The sequence below is a fragment of the Lithobates pipiens genome, unplaced genomic scaffold (genome assembly GCF_037356315.1).
Source record: "Lithobates pipiens isolate NorthernLeopardFrog02 unplaced genomic scaffold, aLitPip1_a1.2 Scaffold_16, whole genome shotgun sequence".
In the NCBI taxonomy this organism is placed as follows: domain Eukaryota; kingdom Metazoa; phylum Chordata; class Amphibia; order Anura; family Ranidae; genus Lithobates; species Lithobates pipiens.
Genome location: NW_027507748.1, coordinates 463,222,132 through 463,243,881, shown reverse-complemented (window position 1 = coordinate 463,243,881; position 21,750 = coordinate 463,222,132). Strand labels below are relative to the sequence as shown.

The 21,750-nt window shown below is 42.1% G+C and overlaps 1 protein-coding gene across 1 annotated transcript in view; it reads left to right on the top strand.

Moving 5' to 3' along the window:
- Positions 1–10,804: 10,804 nt before the first annotated feature.
- The window catches only part of TNFSF13B (TNF superfamily member 13b), a 40,297-nt gene continuing 29,351 nt past the window's right edge, over positions 10,805–21,750 (top strand). Inside the window, exons 1-3 of the mRNA XM_077482905.1 lie at positions 10,805–11,282; positions 12,417–12,504; positions 20,382–20,438. Coding sequence (XP_077339031.1) covers positions 10,965–11,282; positions 12,417–12,504; positions 20,382–20,438 — 463 coding nt within the window. The 5' untranslated portion in view covers positions 10,805–10,964. The remainder of the gene's footprint in view (positions 11,283–12,416; positions 12,505–20,381; positions 20,439–21,750) is intronic.

The following is a 21,750-nucleotide window of genomic DNA, read 5'->3' as shown; positions in this document are numbered from 1 at the left end:
CATTTTCCCAAAGAAAATATTTTATTTCTATGTTCTGCTCAGATTTATCAAACTTCTAGAGCCACATTTAACAGAGGCTTTAAATTTCAGTTTTCATAAATATGTCTGGCAGGTAGTAGATCTGATCGTTTGGGGGAAATATCAAACACTGAGTAAGTCATTTCTGCCATTCCCATGGAGGGTGATAATAGCAGCCTCACAGACTGGGGAGTGTGTTACAATACCTCACAGTTCGGGGAACACAAGAAAGCTAAGCTCCCTATCAACATCCTACATTTCAGAGGAGTTTGATCATCCAAAGGCAGGAGAAATACCGCCCAGCCCTCTTTGCAGCATACATCCCAGCAATGGACAAGTAAAAAGGCAAATTTCTTCAGGCATCACTATCTGGACCAAGGGTAATGTTCCCTTCATCCCGAAGTCTTCCATCTCCTATTTCAGAAGTGGGGGTAGGGCTCCAGAAGTGGACATCCTGGCCTCCAGGTTTAACTTCAAGTTTGTAGTCCAGGCCAAGACTCCTCCAGCACAGCAATATATTCTCTGGAAATGACAGTGCCTTGAAAAAGTATTCATACCCCTTGAAATTTTCCATATTTTGTCATGTTACAACCAAAAACGTAAATGTATGTTATTGGGATTTTATGTGATAAACCAACACAATGTGGCACATAATTATGAAGTGGAAAGAAAATGATAAATGTTTTTACAAATATCTGAAAGGTGTGGCGTGCATTTGTATTCACCCGCCCTGAGTCAATACTTTGTAGAACCACCTTTCACTGCAATTAGCTCTATAAGTCTTTTTGGGGATGTTTCTACCAGCTTTGCACATCTAGAGAATGAAATTTTGCCCATTCTTTGCAAAATAGCTCAAGCTCTGTCAGATTGGATGGAGAGCATCTGTGAACAGCAATTTTCAAGTCTTGCCACAGATTCTCAATTGGATTTAGGTCTGGACTTTGACTGGACCATTCTAACACATAAATATGCTTTGATTGAAACCATTCCATTGTAGCTCTTTTAGGGTCGTTGTCCTGATCTAAACCACTGATCTCCAAACTGCGGCCTGGGGGCTGGATGTGGCCCTTTGCTTATCTTTATCTGGCCCATGGGGCACTATTTCACTAACTGACATCGATAATGGAGCACCATTCTCCCTACTGAAACCATTAATGGTGCACTATTCTTATTGATATCACCAATGGGGTGCTATTCCTCCCATTAAAACCAACGATTGGGAACTGATGCCAGGGAATTTTCTACTTCCACTGGCCACAGTACAGCCCCTCTAAAGCCTGAATAACCGTAAACTAGCCCTTTGCTTAGAAAGTTTGGAGATCCCTGGTCTAAACCATTCCATTGTAGCTCTGGCTGTAAGTTTACACTCCAGTCTCAAGTTGTTTGTAGACTCTTAACAGGTTTTCTTCTAAGATTGCCCTGTATTTGGCTCCATCCATCTTCCCATCAACTCTGACCAGCTTCCCTGTCCCTGCTAAAGAAAAGTGTTTCATGGTGAGGATGGTGTGTTCAGATTTATGTGCAGTGTTAGTTTTCCGCCACACATAGTTTTGCTATTAGGCCAAAAAGTTCAATTTTGGTCTCATCTGACCAGAGCACCTTCTTCCACGTTTGCTGTGTCCCCTGCATGGTTTCTCGCAAATTGAAAACGGGACTTCTTATGGCTTTCTTTCAACAATGGCTTTATTCTTGCCACTCTTCCATAAAGGCCAGACTTGTGGAGTGCATGACTAATAGTTGTCCTGTGAACAGATTCTCCTACCTGAGCTGTGGATCTCTGCAGCTTCTCCAGAGTTACCATGGGCTTTTTGGCTGCTTCTCTGATTTAATGCTCTCCATAGCTTGCCTGTCAGTTTAGGTGGAGGGCCATGTCTTGGTAGGTTTGCAGTTGTCCCATACTCCCCTTTTCCATTTTCGGATGATGGATTGAACAGTACTCCGTAAGATGTTCAAAGCTTGAGACTTTTTTTTTTTTTTTTTTTTTTTTTTTTTATAACCGAACCCTGCTTTAAACCTCTCCACAACTTTTTTTCCTGACCTGTCTGGTTTGTTCCTTGGCCTTCATGATGCTGTTTTTTCACTAAGGTTCTCTAACAAAACTCTGAGGGCTTCACAGAACATGCTGAGATTAAATTACACACAGTTGGACTTGATTTACTAATTAGGTGACTTCCGAAGGCTGTTGGTTCCACTAGATTTTAGTTAGGGGTATTGGAGTAAAGAAGGCTGAAAACAAATGCATGCCGCATATTTGAAAAACCATTTATCATTTTTCCTTCCACTTCACAATTATGTGCCACTTTGTATTTGGTCTATTACATAAAATCCCAATAAAACACATTTATGTTTTTTGGTTATAGAACATGACAAAATGTGGAAAGTTTGAATAGTTTTTCAACAGCGCCATACAATTTTTTTTATATTGATGATTAATGCAAGTGGTTGCTTCACATCTGCCCTGCTTGTCTGTCTTCTGGCTCTGGGAAGGTCGCACAGAAATGTTGTGCCTCCTGCCTTCTTCTGTATTGCCACTATTACACGATGCATCATGCAATAGGCAAAGTTAATGCTATTATTAAGCTCTTCATTCTCCATTGTGTGTGGTGTGATAGTAGTAAGACAAGCAGTATACATGGAGGAGAGGGCAAGACAACTTTTCTCTGTATCGGCAGCTTACCGTAACCTTCACGGTGCTGGAAGACAGATGTTTAGAGCAGTCTTTTATCAGAAACAGGCGCCTGCAGGTAATGAAATATACATGATTACACACAAATAATGTGTTTGGGGCTGTATCCAAAAAAATAAACTTCAACTTTAACCACTTCAGCCCATGAAGAATTTACTCCCTTCCTGCCCGGGCCATTTTTTGCGATATGGCACTGCGTTATTTTAACTGACAATTGTGCGGGCGTGTGACATTGTACCCAAACAAAATATATGTCCTTTTTTTCCCTTACAAATAGAGCTCTTTGGTGGTATTTGATCACCTCTGTGGTTTTTATTTTTTGTGCTATAAACAAAAAAATAGCAAGCATTTTTTATTTATTTTTTAAACACATTTTTTCCTCCGTTTAGGCCGTTATGTATTATACATATTTTTGGTAAAAATAAAAAAAATCATAATAAGTGTATATTGATTGATTTGTGCAAAAGCTATAGCGTCTACAAAATAGGGGATAGATTTATGGCATTTTTATTATTATTATTATTTTTTTTTTACTAGTAATAACTGTGATCTGCGATTTTTATTGTGATTGCAGCAGACTGCTCGGACACTTTTTTTGAAACCATTGACATTTATACAGCAATCAGAACTATAAATAGCCATTGATTAACCACTTGTCGTCTGCCCACTGTCAAATGACAGCTCCCCAGAATGACCGCCGTGTTGCTAGGACAGGGCACAACTCCGATCTATGTAAAGAGCCCACCAGTGCCCACAAGTGCCAGCAATCAGTGGCCATTAGTGATGCCAGTCAGTGCTGGCTATCAGTGCTGCTCATCACTGCTGCCCATTAATGCCACCTATCAGTGCTGCCTATCGGTGCCCATAAGTGTGGCATATTTGTGCCTCCTCATCAGTGCCACCTAATCAGTGCCCATCAGAAGGAGAAAGATTGCTTGTTTACAAAATTTACTGATAGAAACTTCTTTTCTTTTTTTTCAAAATGTTTGGTCTTTTATTTTTTTGGAAAACATAAAAAAACAAGAGTGATTAAATACCACCAGAAGAAAACTCTATTTGTGTGAATAAAATGATAACAATTTCACATGGTTACAGTGTAGCATGACAGTGTAATTGTCACGCTGAAAAATGACCTGGGCAGGAAAGGTGTGTAAGTGCCCTCTATTGAGGTGGTTACTGTATAAGGCCCCTTTCACACGGACGGCTGTTCTGCCGCTGTTAAAAGCATGTTTTGTTATTTTTTGTTATTCTGAAATTCAGAGAATCCTGGCACAGTGTTAACGTGCAGTTGTACATTGTGATTAGCTGCGTTTAGCTGCATTTGGAAAATTCTTGCCATTTCTGATGTGCTTCCTATTGTTTTTCTTTCCTTGTTGCCGCTGCTATCTGCAGGAGAAATAGTACACTGTGATTACCTGCAGTTATGTGCAGTTAGCTGCAGTAAATCGTTCCTGGACACAGTCAACTTTATTTTTTCTATCTGCACAAAACCGCATGTAACAAAACCGTCACTAAACGCAGTGTGTGAATGGGGCTATAGGAAAGCATTGTGTGCATTTAGCTGTGGTAGATATCATCTGTCTGCAGCTAAAAGCACAATTCTATCCGCCCATGTGAAAGGGGCCTAAATGTCACTGGCAGGGAGGGGGTTGACACTAGGGGGAGATAAAGGGGTTAAATGTGTTCCCTGACTGTGTGTTCTAACTGGGGGGGAGACCAATCAGTGTTCCTATATACTAGAAACACACGATCTGTCTCCTCTCCTCTTACAGGATGTGGATCTGTGTTTTTACACACACGGTTCCACGTTCCTCCTCTGTTACAAGCGATCGTGGGAGCCAGGCAGACATCGCGGCCACTGGGAACGTGCATCAGCATCTCAGTGACGCGGCGGCGTACGCGACCCCTATACTGCCCGCCAAAACTGGGAGATCCCAGCTGCGGATGTCATTTGATGATGGCCAGGTAATGAAGTGGTTAAGCATGTTTAAGGCTACATTCACATGGGATGGAAGGGGCACAGGGTATGCTGCATGCAGATATGGGTAAACTGTATGGTTAGCTGTGGTCAGTTTGTGTGGCCAAAGCTGTGCAGACACGTCAACTCTGGAAGCCCTCTGCCTGCATCCAGGGTCGGTCACAGGCTCTATTAGCATGTAACTGCTCAAATGCCATTGTTTTGTTCAGAGTACAATTCTGATAGCCACTGCTGTTTACACACATTGGAGTTGATTTATTAGTGCAAAATCTGGTCAAGCACTGCATAGAAACCAATCATCTTTCCGTTTTTTCTTTTTTTGTCATCGCTTAATCGAACAAGCTGAAGTTAGAAGCTGATTGGCTATCATGCACAGCTGCACCAAATTTTGCACTCTCCAGTTTTAGTAAATCAACCCCATTGTGTGCAGACGGCATTTAGAATGGATTGGAGGGTAGTCAGGTTTAAACGGACAATGGAGTCCGTTTACTACAGGCTGCCCATAAATATAATCAACTGGTCATCCTGGTAATGAAAATCTGGTATGTGGGAATCGATTCTGCCATTTATGGTATGAAAACAACTCTACACAAAAATGGCATCTTAATGAAAAATGAATGTCCTAAATGTATTGTAAGGGGAAAAAAATAATAATTGTAAAACTAATTATGTGTCTATAAAAGCGGTCAATAACCTTTCTAACAGGTAAACAGTGTACTTCACTTTCAAAATAATCATATCCTAATTGATTTGTTAACTGATAATAGGGAAGGACCTGAAATACATATATGATATATGTTACTATGAGTGCTTCTTTTTTTTTTTTTTAAGACTAATGCCACGTACATACGATCAGAGTTTTCGGCGGACAAATAAAATAAATAAATAAAATGGTTTTTCTGATGGAATTCTGCTGATGCTTGGCTTGCATACACACGGTCACACAAAAGTTCTCGTAACTTTCGACCGTCAAGGATGCGGTGATGTACAACACTACTACGAGACGAGAAATTAATTTCAATGCTTCCGAGCATGCTTTGAATTGTTTCCGAGCATGTGTAGGAATTTTGCGCATCGGAATTGCTACAAACGATCGGAATTTCCGTCTGAAAAATTAAGAACCTGTTCTCAGTCTTTTGCTGGCAGAAATTCCACCAGCAAAAGTCAGATGAATCATACACGCAGTTGGAATTTTCGACCATCAGACTTTTGCTGGCGGGATTTCCGATCATGTGTACGGGGCATAAGTTTACCTTTTCGAGCAGAATTTCAGTTTTCATAATAAATAGAAGCCTTTTTCTAATGTAATTTCTTCCCAAACCACCCACTCTGCTTATCACTTACCTCCTCTATAGAAGCTTTACATTTTCATCTGTCCATTTGGATTGTTAAAAATGCTTTTTGATTCCATCACTTCCTGTAGATCATATCCCAGTAATCACTGGCTTGCTGCATCTCAGAAGAGGGCATGATGGTGCATGTTCTCCACTCTGGACCACATGTCCCTCAATACTACACAACCTCTTGAGTTATTTCCACCCACTTTATGTACAAACTGTACAATCTCCTTTATAGCTACCATCATGTAGTGCAAGAGCCTGTCTGATTTGATAAAAAATGTAATGGATTGTTTAGGTGTGCCCGCCAATTCCATGGTTCTCGTAAATCTAAACTAAATTGTACAGAGATTGTATAATCAGATTGTATAGTGTATGGTGAGCTGTACAGACTTCCATGAAACACTTCTGTTTTCAATACTAAAGCTTTGCTCCACATAGACTGTTATCTGATTGCTCAGCTTCTGCACACTCTGCCAAATAAACAATCTATGCAAGATGAAAGTAAGGTATTCAAATTGATGGCTGTGTATTTAGTGAGAACAGTGATCGCTGATTGTATTGTAAAACCAAGCACCTGCAGAAGGGCGGAGAGCGATTTCCTGCAGGTTGTGTGTTAATGAGGTCAGCTGGTAAACTCCTTCCTGTGTCTTAATGGTTTTCATAACCTAAGGGCCTTCCAGGAAGTAATGGAGGAGTTTTTCATACAACAATCTGGACACTGAGGTTATGCCTAGTGCAATAGAATGTATAAACAACTGACTCCATCTTTTTTTTTTTTTTTTTTTGCCACCTCAGTGAGTTTATGTAGGAGACTACATTCACCATACAGCTCATTTATATCTCCTCCCAAATTCCACATCATCGTGGCATATATCCTTTCTCATGTTTTATTCTAAACAAAGTTAAAATCCAATCAAGACCGGATGGACAAACAAAATATCAAGCCCCGCCACCTGTTAATCTTATTAAACTAAACTCAATACTTATTCTCGTAACTCTACTCCTGCAGGCATATGCTCTATTTTCTACCCGCTTCACCCCTCCACACCCCCCCCCTCCCAATCCCCCCCACCACCAAAGGAAGCACAGTAAATATACCCGCCAAAGACGACTAGGAGAAAGCTGTAGCCTGTGAGAGCACTCATTATGTCTCATCTACCTATGGGGGAATCCCCAGTTTCACCAGCCCGGAACCCCATATCCTTGCGAACTTCTTAATATTGCCCTGTTTGACGAAAAAAAACCTTTCATTATTATTTTAATTGTATTACCTAGCCAAGTTTCAGCTAGCGGGCTGGAGTGTGACTGCCAATTTTGAGCAATTAACTTTCTTGCCTGAAAGAGGCATCTAATAACTGGTGTAAACGTATTTTTTGGGATTGTATGTCCCTCCGGTATAGCCAATAAGCAAGTCCTCGCAGTTGCCTCCAGTGTTAAACCGAAAATTCCATTTACATGGTCTACAACCTGTGTCCAATACCTAAACAACTTCGGACACCTCCAAAACATATGAATAAAATCTCCGACTTGGCCGCATCTGGGACACTGATCATTATCTCTCCAACCCAGTTTAAACATTTTCCTGGGAGTGTGATATACTCGATGAAAAAAGAAGAGATGAGAGGCTTTCTGTGAAGGAGAGATAGAAACCTTACTTCCCTGTTCCACTATCCTATCCCAATCGGGAATGGACAGTGGACCCACGTCCCTCTCCCATCTCTTCTTATTTTCAATCATACCGTTACGATCTAAAATTTTCTCCCCAATTCAGTGAAATCAGTCCTTTAAGCGTATCCAGGGACATAATTTGTGAAATCACCGGAATCTGAATCAACCGCACACTTTGAGATCTAAATTGTGCCTGGATTGCATGTCTGACCTGGAGATATTTATAGAACGAACGGTTCGACAACCCGAACTGACTCCATCTTAGATTATCTTCCATTTTACATAAAAGTAGAAGTGAACTTTTTATGTGTGTGAGTTTTGCCATAATCAGCTTAAAAGTTTGAAAAGAATTGTTGCTCTACATAAAGAGGGCCTAGGCCAGTGATGGCGAACCTTGGCACCCCAGATGTTTTGGAACTACATTTCCCATGATACTTAACCACTCTGCAGAGTGCATGAGCATCATGGGAAATGTAGTTCCAAAACATCTGGGGTACCGAGGTTCGCCATCACTGGCCTAGGCTCTAAGAAGATTGCCAAGACCCTAAAACTGAGTTGCAGCACAGTGGCCAAGACCATACAGCGTTTTAACAGGACAGGTTCCACTCAGAACAGGCCTCGTCATGGTCGACCAAAGAGGCTGAGTGCAAATGCTCAGCATCATATCCAGAGGTTGTCTTTGGGAAATAGATGTATGAGTGCTGCCAGCATTGCTACAGAGGTTGAAGGGGTGGGGGGGTCAACCTGTCAGTGCTCAGACAATATGCTGCACACTGGATCAAATTGGTCTGCATAGCTGTCGTCCCAGAAGGAAGCCTCTTCTAAAGAAGATGCACAAAAAAGCCTGAAAATAGTTCGCTGAAGACAAGCAGACTAAGGACAGGATTACTTGAACCATGTCCTGTGGTCTGATGAGACCAGGATAAACTTATTTGGTTTAGATGGCGTCAAGCGTGTGTGGCGGCAATCAAGTCAGGAGTACAAAGGCAAGTGTGTCTACAGTCAAGCATGGGGGTGGGAGTGTCATGGTTTGGGGCTGTATGAATGCTGCCGACACTGAGGAGCTACAGTTCATTGAGGAAACCATAAATGCCAACATGTACTGTGACATACTAAGGCAGAGCATGATTCCCTCCCTTCGGAGACTGGGCCACAGGACAGTATTCCAACATTGTAACGAACTTCAAGATGACCACTGCCTTGCTAAAGAAGCTGAGGGTAAAGTTGATGGACTAGCCAAGCATTTTTCCAGACCTAAACCCTATTGAGCATCTGTGGGGCATCCTAAAATGGAAGCTGGAGGAGCGCAAGGTCTCTAACATCCACCAGCTACGTGATGTCATCATGGAGGAGTAGAAGAGGACTTCAGTAGCAACCTGTGAAGCTCTGGTAAACTCCATGCCCGAGGGTTTTAAGGCTGTGCTGTAAAAAAATGGTGGCCACTCAAAATATTGACACTTTAGGAAACTAAAATCCCTGCATCTATAGACCCCGCAGATCTAGTACTAACCTCTCTATCCCTGTAAAGAAAACATTTTGTATACATACCCTTTTGGAAGCTGATCTGACCTGCTCCGACCCGATCTCGAGTGGCGGAAGCTCTGAAGAGGACATGGCCGGCAGCGGTTGTAAAATGAATGGGAAGTGACGTCACCCATAGAGTTACTATGGGGTTTCCATTGTCTTCCTTCTCCTCTGCACCTGCCTCTACAGTGAAGCCATGGCTGACAGCTCAGCGTGGGATCCAGTTGGAGCGGGTCAGATCGTTTTCCAAAAAGGTATGTATACAAATTTTTCCTTTACAGGGATAGAGGGGTTAGTGTTAAATTTGTGGTGTCTATAGGCAAAGGGATTTTATTTTTTGCATGGACTTCCAATTTAATGGCACAAGCTGTACACTAACTACTTTACATTGTAGAAAAGTGTAATTTCTTCAGTGTTGTCACATGAAAAGATATTCTAAAATATTTTAAAAAATGTGAGGGGTGTACTCACTTTTGGGAGATACTGTATATAAATGTTTTTCACATTGTTGGCGCCATATGTATCACATTGTTTAATTCTAATAGTACCTATGTCCACCTTCCATCCTTCCTTCCCTGAGCAAACAAAATATAACTCTCTTTTTTGTATAATTGTGGTCAAGGGTACTGGAGTTACTGCACTATTTTTGATTAATAACTGTCTCTGAGTATGACATTTGTGAGACAGGTACCCTACTTTCAGATGTTGATTTTTATTTATCTTTGTATTTGCAGATGTTGATTTTGATTTATCTTTGTACTTGCAGATGTTGATTTTGATTTATCTTTGTACTTGCACATGTTCTTTTACCCTGTCTTAAACTTTAATATAAATAGTGAAGCAGAATAAGCCAAGATGTACAGTGCTTCATGCATAGTGAAGTGGAATTCCAGCTTATACATAACTAGCTTTAAAAATGTCCACTCTCCCCTCCTAACACCTATGCTAATTAACCTGTGTAAAAAAAAGATGTATATACTTACAGTACCTTTTTTTAGGCCACTTTGGTTCAGTCATGTGATCTCCCTTTTTGTCAGGGAGTGGTGGTGGCGTCAGCAGAGAGGAGAGAGCGCTCTGACAATGGCTAGTAATGTTTTGAGTGGTGACATTACCCATAGGCTTCATTGCCCATTCATTGTCAGCACAACCTCCTCTCCCCTGCAGCCAGGCTGGCTGATGCGGGAGATCATGAGTCTGGACTGGAACTAGTCTGAAAATAGGTAAGTGTATACATAGTTTTTTTTTTTTACACAAGTTGGACAGCATAGGTGCCAGGAGGGGGTAAGCGGGACAGTGTTAAGGCTAGTTAGGTGTAAACTGGAATCTGAAGCATATATACAAGAATATTACACCAGATTTGATAAATGAGCCCTTATCGCATTATTATAGGGCTAAACAAAAGTGATAGAACAGTCCATGCATGGCATGCATAAACTTGTTCTATTAACAAACTTTACTTCCTTCCTAAAAAGAAGAAGTCATGAGTGTAGCTGACAGAGTATTAGCTAACTATACATAGATTACAAAGAATGATTGTGATAGAAAGGGAATTCAGGAAACCAACCATATAAAAAGCAGTTATGATAAAATGTACTGAACTTTTAAATGAAACTCTTCTTGACTTAGTTCTGAACTTCGCACTGAGCTGGGTGATATTGCAAATACTACCGGTATGCTCTCTTTCGAGATTTCTGGCACAACATACACTACTGAAGCATAGTGTGCTTATTCTTTGAAAAAAAACTACACAATGAAATCAGAAATTATGACAAAGAATTACATTCCTTCTGCTATTAAAAGAAAAAGGATTTATTTTTACTACCATTACATCTATCCAAAAGGCATTTTATGGACGGCATTCCTACCTTTCATTATCCTCACGTTTACAGGTCTTACTGCTGTACTCCTTTATAATGTAATTGCTTTAAAAACGGAGCTTAAAACCCTGCGAGCTGAGCTGACATCATACAGGAAACCTGACATTCCACTTCCTCCTACTATGCTGATGGATGACAAAAGTAAAGGAGCAAGCGATGAGACATACCTCTCATGGAGAGAAAAGAAGGAGGTAAGTTTCATCAATAGCAATCATCAAGTGGGATATACGACATAGTTCTATGGATAAAGAGCAGTTGTTAAAATTATCTGTAGCGATTAGTACACACCGCCCAGTGCCTGAACCATAGCTCCCAACTGTCCTTGATTTTGAGGGACTGTCCGTGATTTGGAACAATGTCCCTCTGTCCCTCTTTCCTCATTTGTCCTTCATTTTGGTCTGATCTATATAGTCGTATATAAAATGCACTATTTATCTATCAAAGTGTTTCCCAGTGCTAAACCTTTCATCCAATTTCTAAATAGCTGCATTTGTAAATACTAAAAGCCAATATAAAGGAATAGTAGTGGTAAAAAGCACTTGTGGGTTTAACCAATCATTTTTTTGTACAGTTTTCCTTAAAGGGGGGGCATGGTGGGGGGTGTGTCCTATGCCTACTTATTTTTGCTAATAGGTGTCCCTCATTTCCATTTCAGAAAGTTGGGAAGTATGCCTGAACTTTTACAGGACTGGTAAATAATCAGGTTGTCTATAGGGTAATACTTTATATATGGAAAGCTCTGTCAGAGAAAAAATGAATTTGCTAGGAAATTTTCAAATATTAAATTGCTGTCCTTTCTTCTGTTCTCAATAGTAAAAACAGCCCTGCTGGACACTATAGATTGCATTCTTTTGAAAATGCAAGTTGACTGAGCTTCTCTGGCTTTAATACTTCTAAGTCACTGACCCACACCAATTATGTAGCCAATGACGTCAGCGCAAAGTCAGAATTCTTGATCTCCATGCTTGTTCTTTGTCAGTGAAGCCATGACAACCAAAAGTCAGCTATTTCTCTCACATGCATTAAAAACACATGCATTAAACACACTATTCATCTTAATGAGCTGCTTAACTCATCAAAACACACCAAAAAAGGCACAATGTTTTTTTTTTATATGAAGCTGACCACAATGCACAGCAATGCATTCCTGCACATTGTAGTGGGCTGCAATGCACGTGTAATGGCTGTAGTGTACAATTTCATTCAAGCTCTCCAGTTGGCACAGGACCATTCTATGCTTGCTGTGTTGCTTACAGTGTATCAATCAATATAAAACCATTTGTATTTTTTATTTCTCAGCCTAATTTTGTGTTTACCATTAACAGACAGGTAAATCATTAGAAGTCCACAAGGAAGATGCCACCAATTTACTGCTGAAAAGTCGATCACGCAGATATGCATCTGAAGAAAAAAGTAAATCCAATAAATGATCTCTTTAATGTAGGATAAGATTATGTTAAATACCTAGTGATGCCAGTACGCGTTGTAGTCATGAGGCCCGGACTATTCAGTTAGGCTGGGTTCACACTTGAGAACGCAGCGGCTCATAGCAGGAGTCTGGTGCATCTCCATTCACCATTTCAGATCCGATTTCAGCCCAAATTTTGAGCTGAATTTGGACCTGAAATGGACCAAAAGACACACAGGGCTCCTGTGCAATTCTCTTCAAAGCCGCTCCGGAGATGTGTGAACTGGCTCCATAGAGAGTCGGTCACAATCTCCTGCTATGCGAATTGGATGCAGAAAAAGCCACATCCAATTCGCAGAAGTGTGAACCCAGCCTTAGGGTTGTCTGGGTCTGTGTTTAGCAGTAGTTGAATGTGTTCCCATAGCAGAGCATTGTCCTCTTTTTGGAATACATCAGTGCATACTAGGACTTTATTGACTTTTTGCTCTGCTTTAAGGTAATAAAACAATATTAGGTAATAAATAGAATTGTTTATCAACTATTTTCATATTTTTTTTTAACACTTTCAAACATGAAACCTAAAAGTACAATACAAGACTCCAGTGGTTCCTAACCTGGTGTATGCATAACCTTCACATATGTCTGAGAATACCCCATAAACTGTTTCCAATATCTACAATGGATAGCCACACAACTGCTATTTCATTTTAAAGTTGTGAGGAAAAGCTAGAAATGTATACAAAGATATTTTACAAGTAGAGTTGTGGAGGAGAAAAAAAATATTTAAGCTGAAGTTAAAGTATAAAGCTGGCCATACAATGATTGAATTTTAGCTGGTTCAGCAGAGACCTGGCAAATTTTGTTCAGTGCATGAGCATTCCTGCTCACAGCGTCCATCCTTTGATCAACTTTTGTCAATGAGCCATGTTGGAAAAATGTTTCTCAATTCATGGCTAAAGCCAAGTGGCTGCAGCTGCTGATCAATGTATTCTAACAGCCATGGGTGCAGCCACTGGAGTACAATGTATGACGCCAGTTTTAGTCTTGGCTAGACATGGCCTTAGAAATTGAATGAGGGTAATCTAATGCGTAAGGCCTTGCACTGTAAATTGTAGGTGCTGCAATATGTAATCCTATAGGCCTCATACGTAATAGTTATTTGCTGAATATGAGATGTACTTAAATAGCAAAATATATACCCTACAGTGATAACAGTTTATTAATCAAGGAGGCTCAGCATTACATGTAGATGTCCTAGAAGAGTCTATATGCAAATGCAGCCCTCCTATATACACCAACTACTCCAGACTGTCATCCACTCATCAAGGCATTTTAATATTTGCATAACTCCCATCAAGAGAGCTGCTTGTATCAGGGCTGATGGTTTTGATAGGAGTACTGATGTGCAGAACTCTGCTAGCCCCTCCGACCAGCTATGGTCTGCCTGCATCGCATAGGTTCAGTGACTTCACAGGTCCTAAAATAAGATGTAAGGAGAGCTGAAAGCTTTTCTTTAAAATTTTAATTTACATGTTGATGAGGAGGGTAAGGGGGAACCAGGGAAGGCAAAATATAAGCAAATGAAACTTCCACTTTAAATATTATTTTTTTGTGTAAATTTGTGTCTTCATTGTTTTTACGGTAGTGACAGGGTCACTTCAGAGCTCTCTGCATCCTGTGATCCATAAATACATTATATTTGGATATCTTTTTGATTACACTTGAGTAAAGGTGTAAGCCTTTTGTTTCATTATATATAGTATTAAAGTGCATTAGAGATATACATTTTTGACAGTATATGTGCCCATGCATGCTTTGAGCCAGCATGCTCAACGGTAGAAAAATAGGATTTTTAAATACAGCTTACCTGTATAATCCTTTTTTTTGGAATACATCATGGGACACAGAGGCTTGATAACTACTTAATGGGTTAGATAGTGCCTTCAGGTTATTGGACACTGGTAATCCTAATTACAAGTTGAGTTCCTCCCCTATATAACCCCTCCCATATGGAGAGTACCTCAGTTTTGTAGCAAAGCAATAAGTACCCCACATATAATCCCAAAGAGGGGCGGGAGCTCTGTGTCACGTGAAGCTGTATTTAAAAATCCTATTTTCTTGTTCATACATCACGGGACACAGAGGCTTGGTAATTACTTAGTGGGATGTCCTAAAGCAATGCCCAAATTGAGGGGAGGGAGACACAGATCAGAAAATACATAGACCGCCAACAGACAAGAAGATCTATATATTGCCTGCAGCACACTGCGCCCTAAGGCGGCATCTTCACGCCCTCTTACATCCATCTGATAGAATCTAGTGAATGTATGGACTGAAGACCAAGTTGCAGATTTTCAGATCTGAGCCTTGGAGGTCTGGTGATGCACTGCCCATGAAGTACTAACTGCTCTAGTTGAGTGTGCCTTAACCTGAAAAGGAGGAATCTTCTTCTTTATGCCATAGGCCTGAATAATAACTTGCCAAATCCATCTAGAAATAGTGAATTCGACGCTGCCTGGCCCTTTCTGGGGCCTTCTGGCAGAATAAACAATCAGTCTGTGGTGTAGTGGTTAGCACTTTCACCTAGCAGCAATAGAGTCGTTGGTTCGAATCCCGACCACGACACCATCTGCCTGGAGTTTGCATGTTCTCCCTGTGTCTGCGTGGGTTTCCTCCGGGTACTCCAGTTTCCTCCCACACCCCAAAGACATGCTGGTAGGTTAATTAGACCTTGTCTAAAAAATTGGCCTGTGTATGTGTATGTCAATGTTGTATGTGTTTGTAAGCTTGTCGGGACCTTACGGGGTAAAGGACCATGCAAGCCACAGATGGACTCTGGTGGCAAGAAAGCACTCTGAGGCGATTCAGTTCGCATAGGTAGCGCTATACAAGTCACTCACTCGCTCAGTCTTTTGTATTTGAGCAGTTGCCTGCAGATAGATACTGACTGCTCTTACAACATCTAGAGAGTGTAACAACTCCTCTTCTGCAGACTACAGATCTGTAAAAAAGGACGGTAGGACCACATCTTGATTCAGATGGAATCCAGAAACTAGCTTAGGTTAGAAAGTCGGGTGAGGATGCAACACCACCCTGTCTTTGTGAATAATCAAGTATGGCTCTTTACAAGAAAGAGCCGCGAATTCTGATACCCTTCTAAACGAGGAAATGGCTACCAAAAATACAAATTTGTCAGAAGAGTTAAAGAAGCATGGTGCAATGGTTCAAAGGGTTGTTTCTGCAGCCCCATTTCAATGCCCAATTGAAGAAAGGCAAGAATCCTGCTAAGGGCACACTTTCTAGGATGCCATCCCCTGGGTTCACAGCAGGAAGCATATGCCTTCCAGATTCTGTAGTAGATGAGCCTGGAGGCCGGCTTCCTAGCATTAACCAGAGTGGAAAGGACTGATTCCAAGAGCCCATGGCTTTTCAGAATGTGGGTCTCAGCAGCCAAACTGTCAAATTTAGACTTCGTAAGGCAGGATGGAATATTGGACCTTGTGAGAGTAGATCTGGATGCAGCAGAAGAACCCAAGGTCTCCCCACTGCCATCTTTACAATCTCTGCATACCAAGGTCATCTGGCCCAAGTCGTGGCCATCAGAATGACCGACTGTGCTTCCCTTTTGAACCCCAGAAAGAACCACGGAAAAAGCGTATCCCATGGAATCGTTAAGGCATCTGAACCTTGTGCTAGCAGATCCTTTGTTCTTGACACAAAGCTGCCCAGTTTTCTGTTGAAAAGGTCTACATTCGGGGTACCCCAATTTTTACATATGGTCTGAAATATGTCGGGGTGTAGAGACCATTCTCCTGGACACAGCTCCTGGCAGCTTAGAAAATCCGCCTGCCAATTTTCTACCCCAGGAATAAAGACCACAGACAGGTAAGCTTTTCTGTCCAAAGAAAAATGTGATTCACCTCCTTTTGGGCATCCAGGCTCCTGGTGCCTTCTTGGTGATTGATATAAACCACAGCTGTAACATCGTCAGACTGTATCCAGATAGGAAGACCCTGTAGTCTGAAAGTCCAGACCTTGAGGGCTAGATGAATTGCCTGAATTGCCAGAGTGTTGATGGGCAAGAGTCTTTCGGATCAGGACCATCTTCCCCGGGAGGAAGCTTCTCCCAAAACTGCTCCCCAGCCTATTAGGCTGGCATCTGTGGTTACTAGTTTCCAAGTAACTGGGACAAAGAACTTTCCTTTTAGAAGATTCTTGGTCAGTAGCCACCAGTTGAGGCTCTGGTGCACCCCAGTGGATAGACACATTGGAAGATCCAAGGCTTGAACCCTCTTGTTTCAGACAGAGAGGATGCTGCTTTGTAAAGGCCTCGAGTGAAACTGGTGGTGAGGGACAGAATCGAAAGAGGTGACCATCTTCCCCAATAGTCTCATACATAGTCATATGGAGGGATTTCTCCTTGCAGAAACTACCCAGACCAAATCTTTTATGGCCCTGGCCTTTGATCTGGGTAAGAACAATCTGCTTTGGACTGTGTTTATGACCATGCCAAAATACTCCAGCCTTTTTATGGGCTGTAATGAGGATTTCTCTAGATTGAGGACCCAGCCTAGGTACTCTAAGTACTTTGCCGTACAGAGCACATTGTGGCTTAGGCATGTTACAGACTGTTCTGTGAGTAGCAAATCATCCAGATAATCTGTCACAGTTATGCCCTGAGCCCTTAGGTTTGCCAGGGGTGGGGCTAGTACTTTTGTGAACACTTGAGGAGCCGTAGCAAGACCAAAAGGAAGGGCCACAAATTGAAAGTGGTGTAGATCCACCGCAAACTTTAGGAATTTTTTGGTGAGCAGGAAATATTGGCACATGGAAATATGCATCTTTGATGTCTATTGATGCTAGGAATTCTCCCCCCTGAAGGGTGGAGACTACTGAGAGGATATGGATGTGGAAAGAATAATGTCTATAAATTGATTCAGGTCTTTTAGATCCAGAATAGGTCTGACATCTCTGTTTGGTGTTGGAACCATAAAGAGGTTTGAGTAGAACCCTGAGCCTTGCTCCTCCGGGGCCACCTCTATAATTATCCCTTGGGATTACAGACGTTCTAAGGCCAGAAGTAAGGGCCTTCTTTTTTCTGGATCCTTGGAGACTCTTGACCTTAGGAAACGAGATGGCGGAAGCTCCCGGAACTCTAGCTTGTAGCCTAGAGACACTGTAGAGACTACCCACCTGTCCTGAATCTCTTCCTGCCAGGCGCCTGCAAACTGCAGAAGCCTTCCCCCCCACTTGGCCGAGCGGGGGCGTTTTGTCATAGGGAGGCTTAGAGGTTCTGTTTACCAGATTTTGAACTCCAAGGTTTCTTTTGCCCTTGGGCTTGACCTTGGACCTTTCCCCTAGTATTTGATTGGGGAGCCCATCACCACTGCCTGGAGGATGAGGCTCCAGGGGTTGGGGACAGAGAATGTCTAAATGAAGGACGTTTACTCTTCCTTTTAACTCGTAACAATGTGGTTTTACCCCCGGTAATCTTCTGGATATATGTCCAGATCATCTCCAAACAGGCGTTCTTCTCGAAACAGGGGACCCAGTTAAATACTCAGTGGAAAGGAGGCTAAGCACCTGCTTCATTTGTTCCTTGAGGAACTGGCACATGCCAATTGCTGCAACCGTAGGCTGGACCACAGCGACTGCCACAGAGAAAAAAGAGGCTTTAACTAAATTCCTTCCTGTAGGACGTTCCTGAACGTCCTGTCTTTGAAGAGGGATACAGTTGTTATGGCAGCAGCTAGCTACCATAACCCCGGTATCCTCTTCAAGAGCTGGCAATTCTCTTTAAAAAAAAAAAAACAGTCTCTGTGGCGGATTCGCTGCAAGATCACTTTTATCGGCAGCGGGAGAGGCCCCCCCTCCCGCCACACTCCGGTGCCCTCTGCCGCTTACCGGAGCCGTCGGCAGTGGCAGAGGTGATCCGGTTAGTTCCCTAGCTGTGCATGGAGACGAGTGAGGGGAAGATAGCCTCGATCCATCTCCATGACACTGCAGGGCGGAAACAACATCAAAATGTCCCTCTTAAAGTGGCATTGTCCACAGGACAGGTCAGGCTCTTATTCACACAAGAAACAGGGACTCCCTATTTCTTGGTGAAACTTTCCTCCACCGGATAAAGCATAGAAGACCTTTTAAGAGGAGAAAATAATTTATCTGGGTGACCCCAGTCCTTATATAACAATTCATCCAGTAAAGGATGAGTTGGGAAGGTGTACGCAGCCTGTGGGAATTTCTGGGACCCCAGGGAGAAACAGGAGAAATGGCAGCCTCGGCAGATGGCAATCTGTATGTGGTACGTACCAACTCAGTATAAAGAAAAAAAGAGGTAGTTGGAGGGAAAGGGGATTATTGTGGTGCCTGGATTCATCAAAGACAGAGAAATATATTTAAAAAAAAACCTATTTTAATACACAATAAAACAAGATACAAAAATCACAGTAATGTCAGAAGTATTTGTACAATCATAAATAAACAAAAGCACATCCAATGAAGTATGGCCAAGATGATATAAGCCTGATTTTCTGGTGCCTCTTTTACCTCCCCCTGAAGCCCTCTTATGAGGAGACATATTCCTTAGCAGCAAAGCAGATGTACTAGTGTAAAGAGCAATCACTGACATGCTATAGTCTTACAGTATAAACATTAGCTATAAACTGCACAACCTGACGCCAAGTAGGTGTCTTAGGTTTGCCAGGATCCAATCCACTGAGATGCTTACTGCCCACAGCTCTGTGTCTCACCGCTTACAGGAGCTCTGGCTGTAAAAACGGCCGCTTTGCGACTGTGCACTGGTGTGCCGTGCACGGCTCCGTAAGAACTCCCCCTCCTTCCCCGTTTACCCTGCTGTAAAAGAGCGCATGCGTAGAACCATCATGATGGGGGACAGGTGAGGGGGGAAAAGGGAGACCACTTCAGAACTGCATGGGACCCCCAGACTGTGTGAGGTCCCCCCCTTTCGGTTTATGTAGCAGAGCCTGCAGCAGAGAAGGTGAGCGGCTTCACAAACCAGCTTCACTGAGTGTGTATACTGGAAAGGCATGTAAGTATACACCAGGTATGTCTCTTACTCCCTCTAATGACGGAAACCAGGTAAGACATACAACTACTCACAGAAGATAATCCATAATGTGTACATTTTAGGACTGTCCTCACTTACCTTATCCCCCCTGCAGGAACTGCTGAGAACAGACAGATTCCAGCATTCACCCATCACGGCGGGTAGCATTGTGCCAACCTTCATGGTTCTGGGTTCCTACTCACAGGAAGCTCTAACCTGGACCTGTAGAAGACTCTGCCAGAAACTTTTCGTGCCACTGTTATATTAGTACACCAAAGCCTGGATCCCAGAGCTCAGACCTCCAAGAAGAGACATTACAGGCAAAACCTTGTTTCTTCTTATTACAAGGCCCGAGTACCATCCATCTTAGGCGTTTTAGCATTGCCCGAGGTATGGATCCGGTTGTATAGCTCCTAGGCCCTCACAGAGACCATCAAGCAGAGCTTTCTTCTTAGCACACCTTAGACACTGGCGAAAAAACTGAGGTACTCTCCATATGGGAGGGGTTATATAGGAGAGGAACTTAACTTGTAATTAGGATTACCAGTGTCCAATCACCTGAAGGTACTATCTAATCCACTAAGTAATTACCAAGCCTCTGTGTCCCATGATGTATGAACAAGAAATGTGACCTATTTTATGAATCTAACTTTTGACAGCAATGAGTGCATGGTAAATGATAAAGGTTTGATACCTGTGGATATCAATTACTGCCGCTACTCAAAAAAACAACAACATTTATATAGCTTTTATTATAGATAGCAGCTTAATGAGCTTACTGCTCTTGTTAAAATCAATGTTGTTTTATTTCAGCTTACCCATCTTGCTTGCAACTTATTCTAGACAAAACAAAAAGTACTGAAAATGAAGGTACGAAATATACATTTATTGCTATAGTTTAATTTGCAAAACCGTTTATTAGTAAAACATATAGCTTAATAGCTGTTCATTCAGCCATAAATCTTGTAAGCTGATATTTTTCTGTGCTCTTTTCCTCTGTTAACAATTATCAGTTTGTATTGTTCTCAGCTATTTCTGTTGACTACCCCCTATGTTATGAATAGGGGGAAATGTTATTTGGTGATGACACACTTCCTTCCTAGGGTGACAAACCTTCTAGGAGGAGCAGGTCACTCTAAGATAGGAAGCACGTTCCTGTCAAGATAATTAGGTGAAAATAAAGAAGAAAAAAAATATTTAAAAAAATAAGCCAAATTCAGCAACTAAGGAAAGGTGGGATGCAATACATTAAATCCTGGGTGCTCAACCTGTGGCTCTCCAGCTGGTGCGGAACTACAGCCTCTGCCTTTGGGGGTCATGCTTGAAACTGTCAGCAGCTCGCAATGGCTCAAGGAACTTGTAGTTCCACAACAGCTGGAGGGCCACAGGTTGATCATCCATGCATTACATTTTTGTACTTGGGTTAAGATATACTTTAAGTGTCATTTTTTTAGTTTGGAAAGTGACAAATCTTTTGTTTGTTTAGTGAAGAGTGCTTGAAAGTTTCTAACAGGTGTTTATTGCTGCCTGTGATTCCTTTGGGAAGATTTAACCTGTTTGTCCTAATGACCACTGTTACCACAGCATAAAGTGATGCAAATTCAAAAATGTTACAGTTGTCATGAGAGCAGGTGTGTTAAATTTGGTGCTATCACTCTTTCTTTCATACTGGCCACTGGAAGTTCAAAGTGGCACCTCATGGCAAAGAACTCTCTGAGGATCTGAAAAAAAGAATTGTTGTTCTACATAAAGATGGCCTAGGCCAGGCATGTCCAAAGACCCGCCCGCGGGCCAATTGTGGCCTGTGTTCCGGTTTTATATGACCCCACTGGTAATTTGTATATATATATATCTTTCGTGGTCCCCAACTAATCCCGGCGCTGTATTTATCGTTCCTCGTGGGGACAGGGAGGGGGCGGGACAAGTGCCATCAGATTTCATATAGGAGAATCTCCTGTTTACTCAGCAGCCTCTGTATTAGGAAGTCCAGTCTCCTGGGCTGGCATTGGATGACTGTTCTATCATAAGAGGCGGGACTTTGCATTAAAGAGGCTGCCAAGTAAACAGGAGATTCTCTTTTATGTAATATGTTGGCACTCATCCCACCCCCTCCCTGTCCCCTCTGAGGCTGCAGATGGGCATGGATCAGGCTACACTGATGGTAATGGCGAGGTTGCATTCA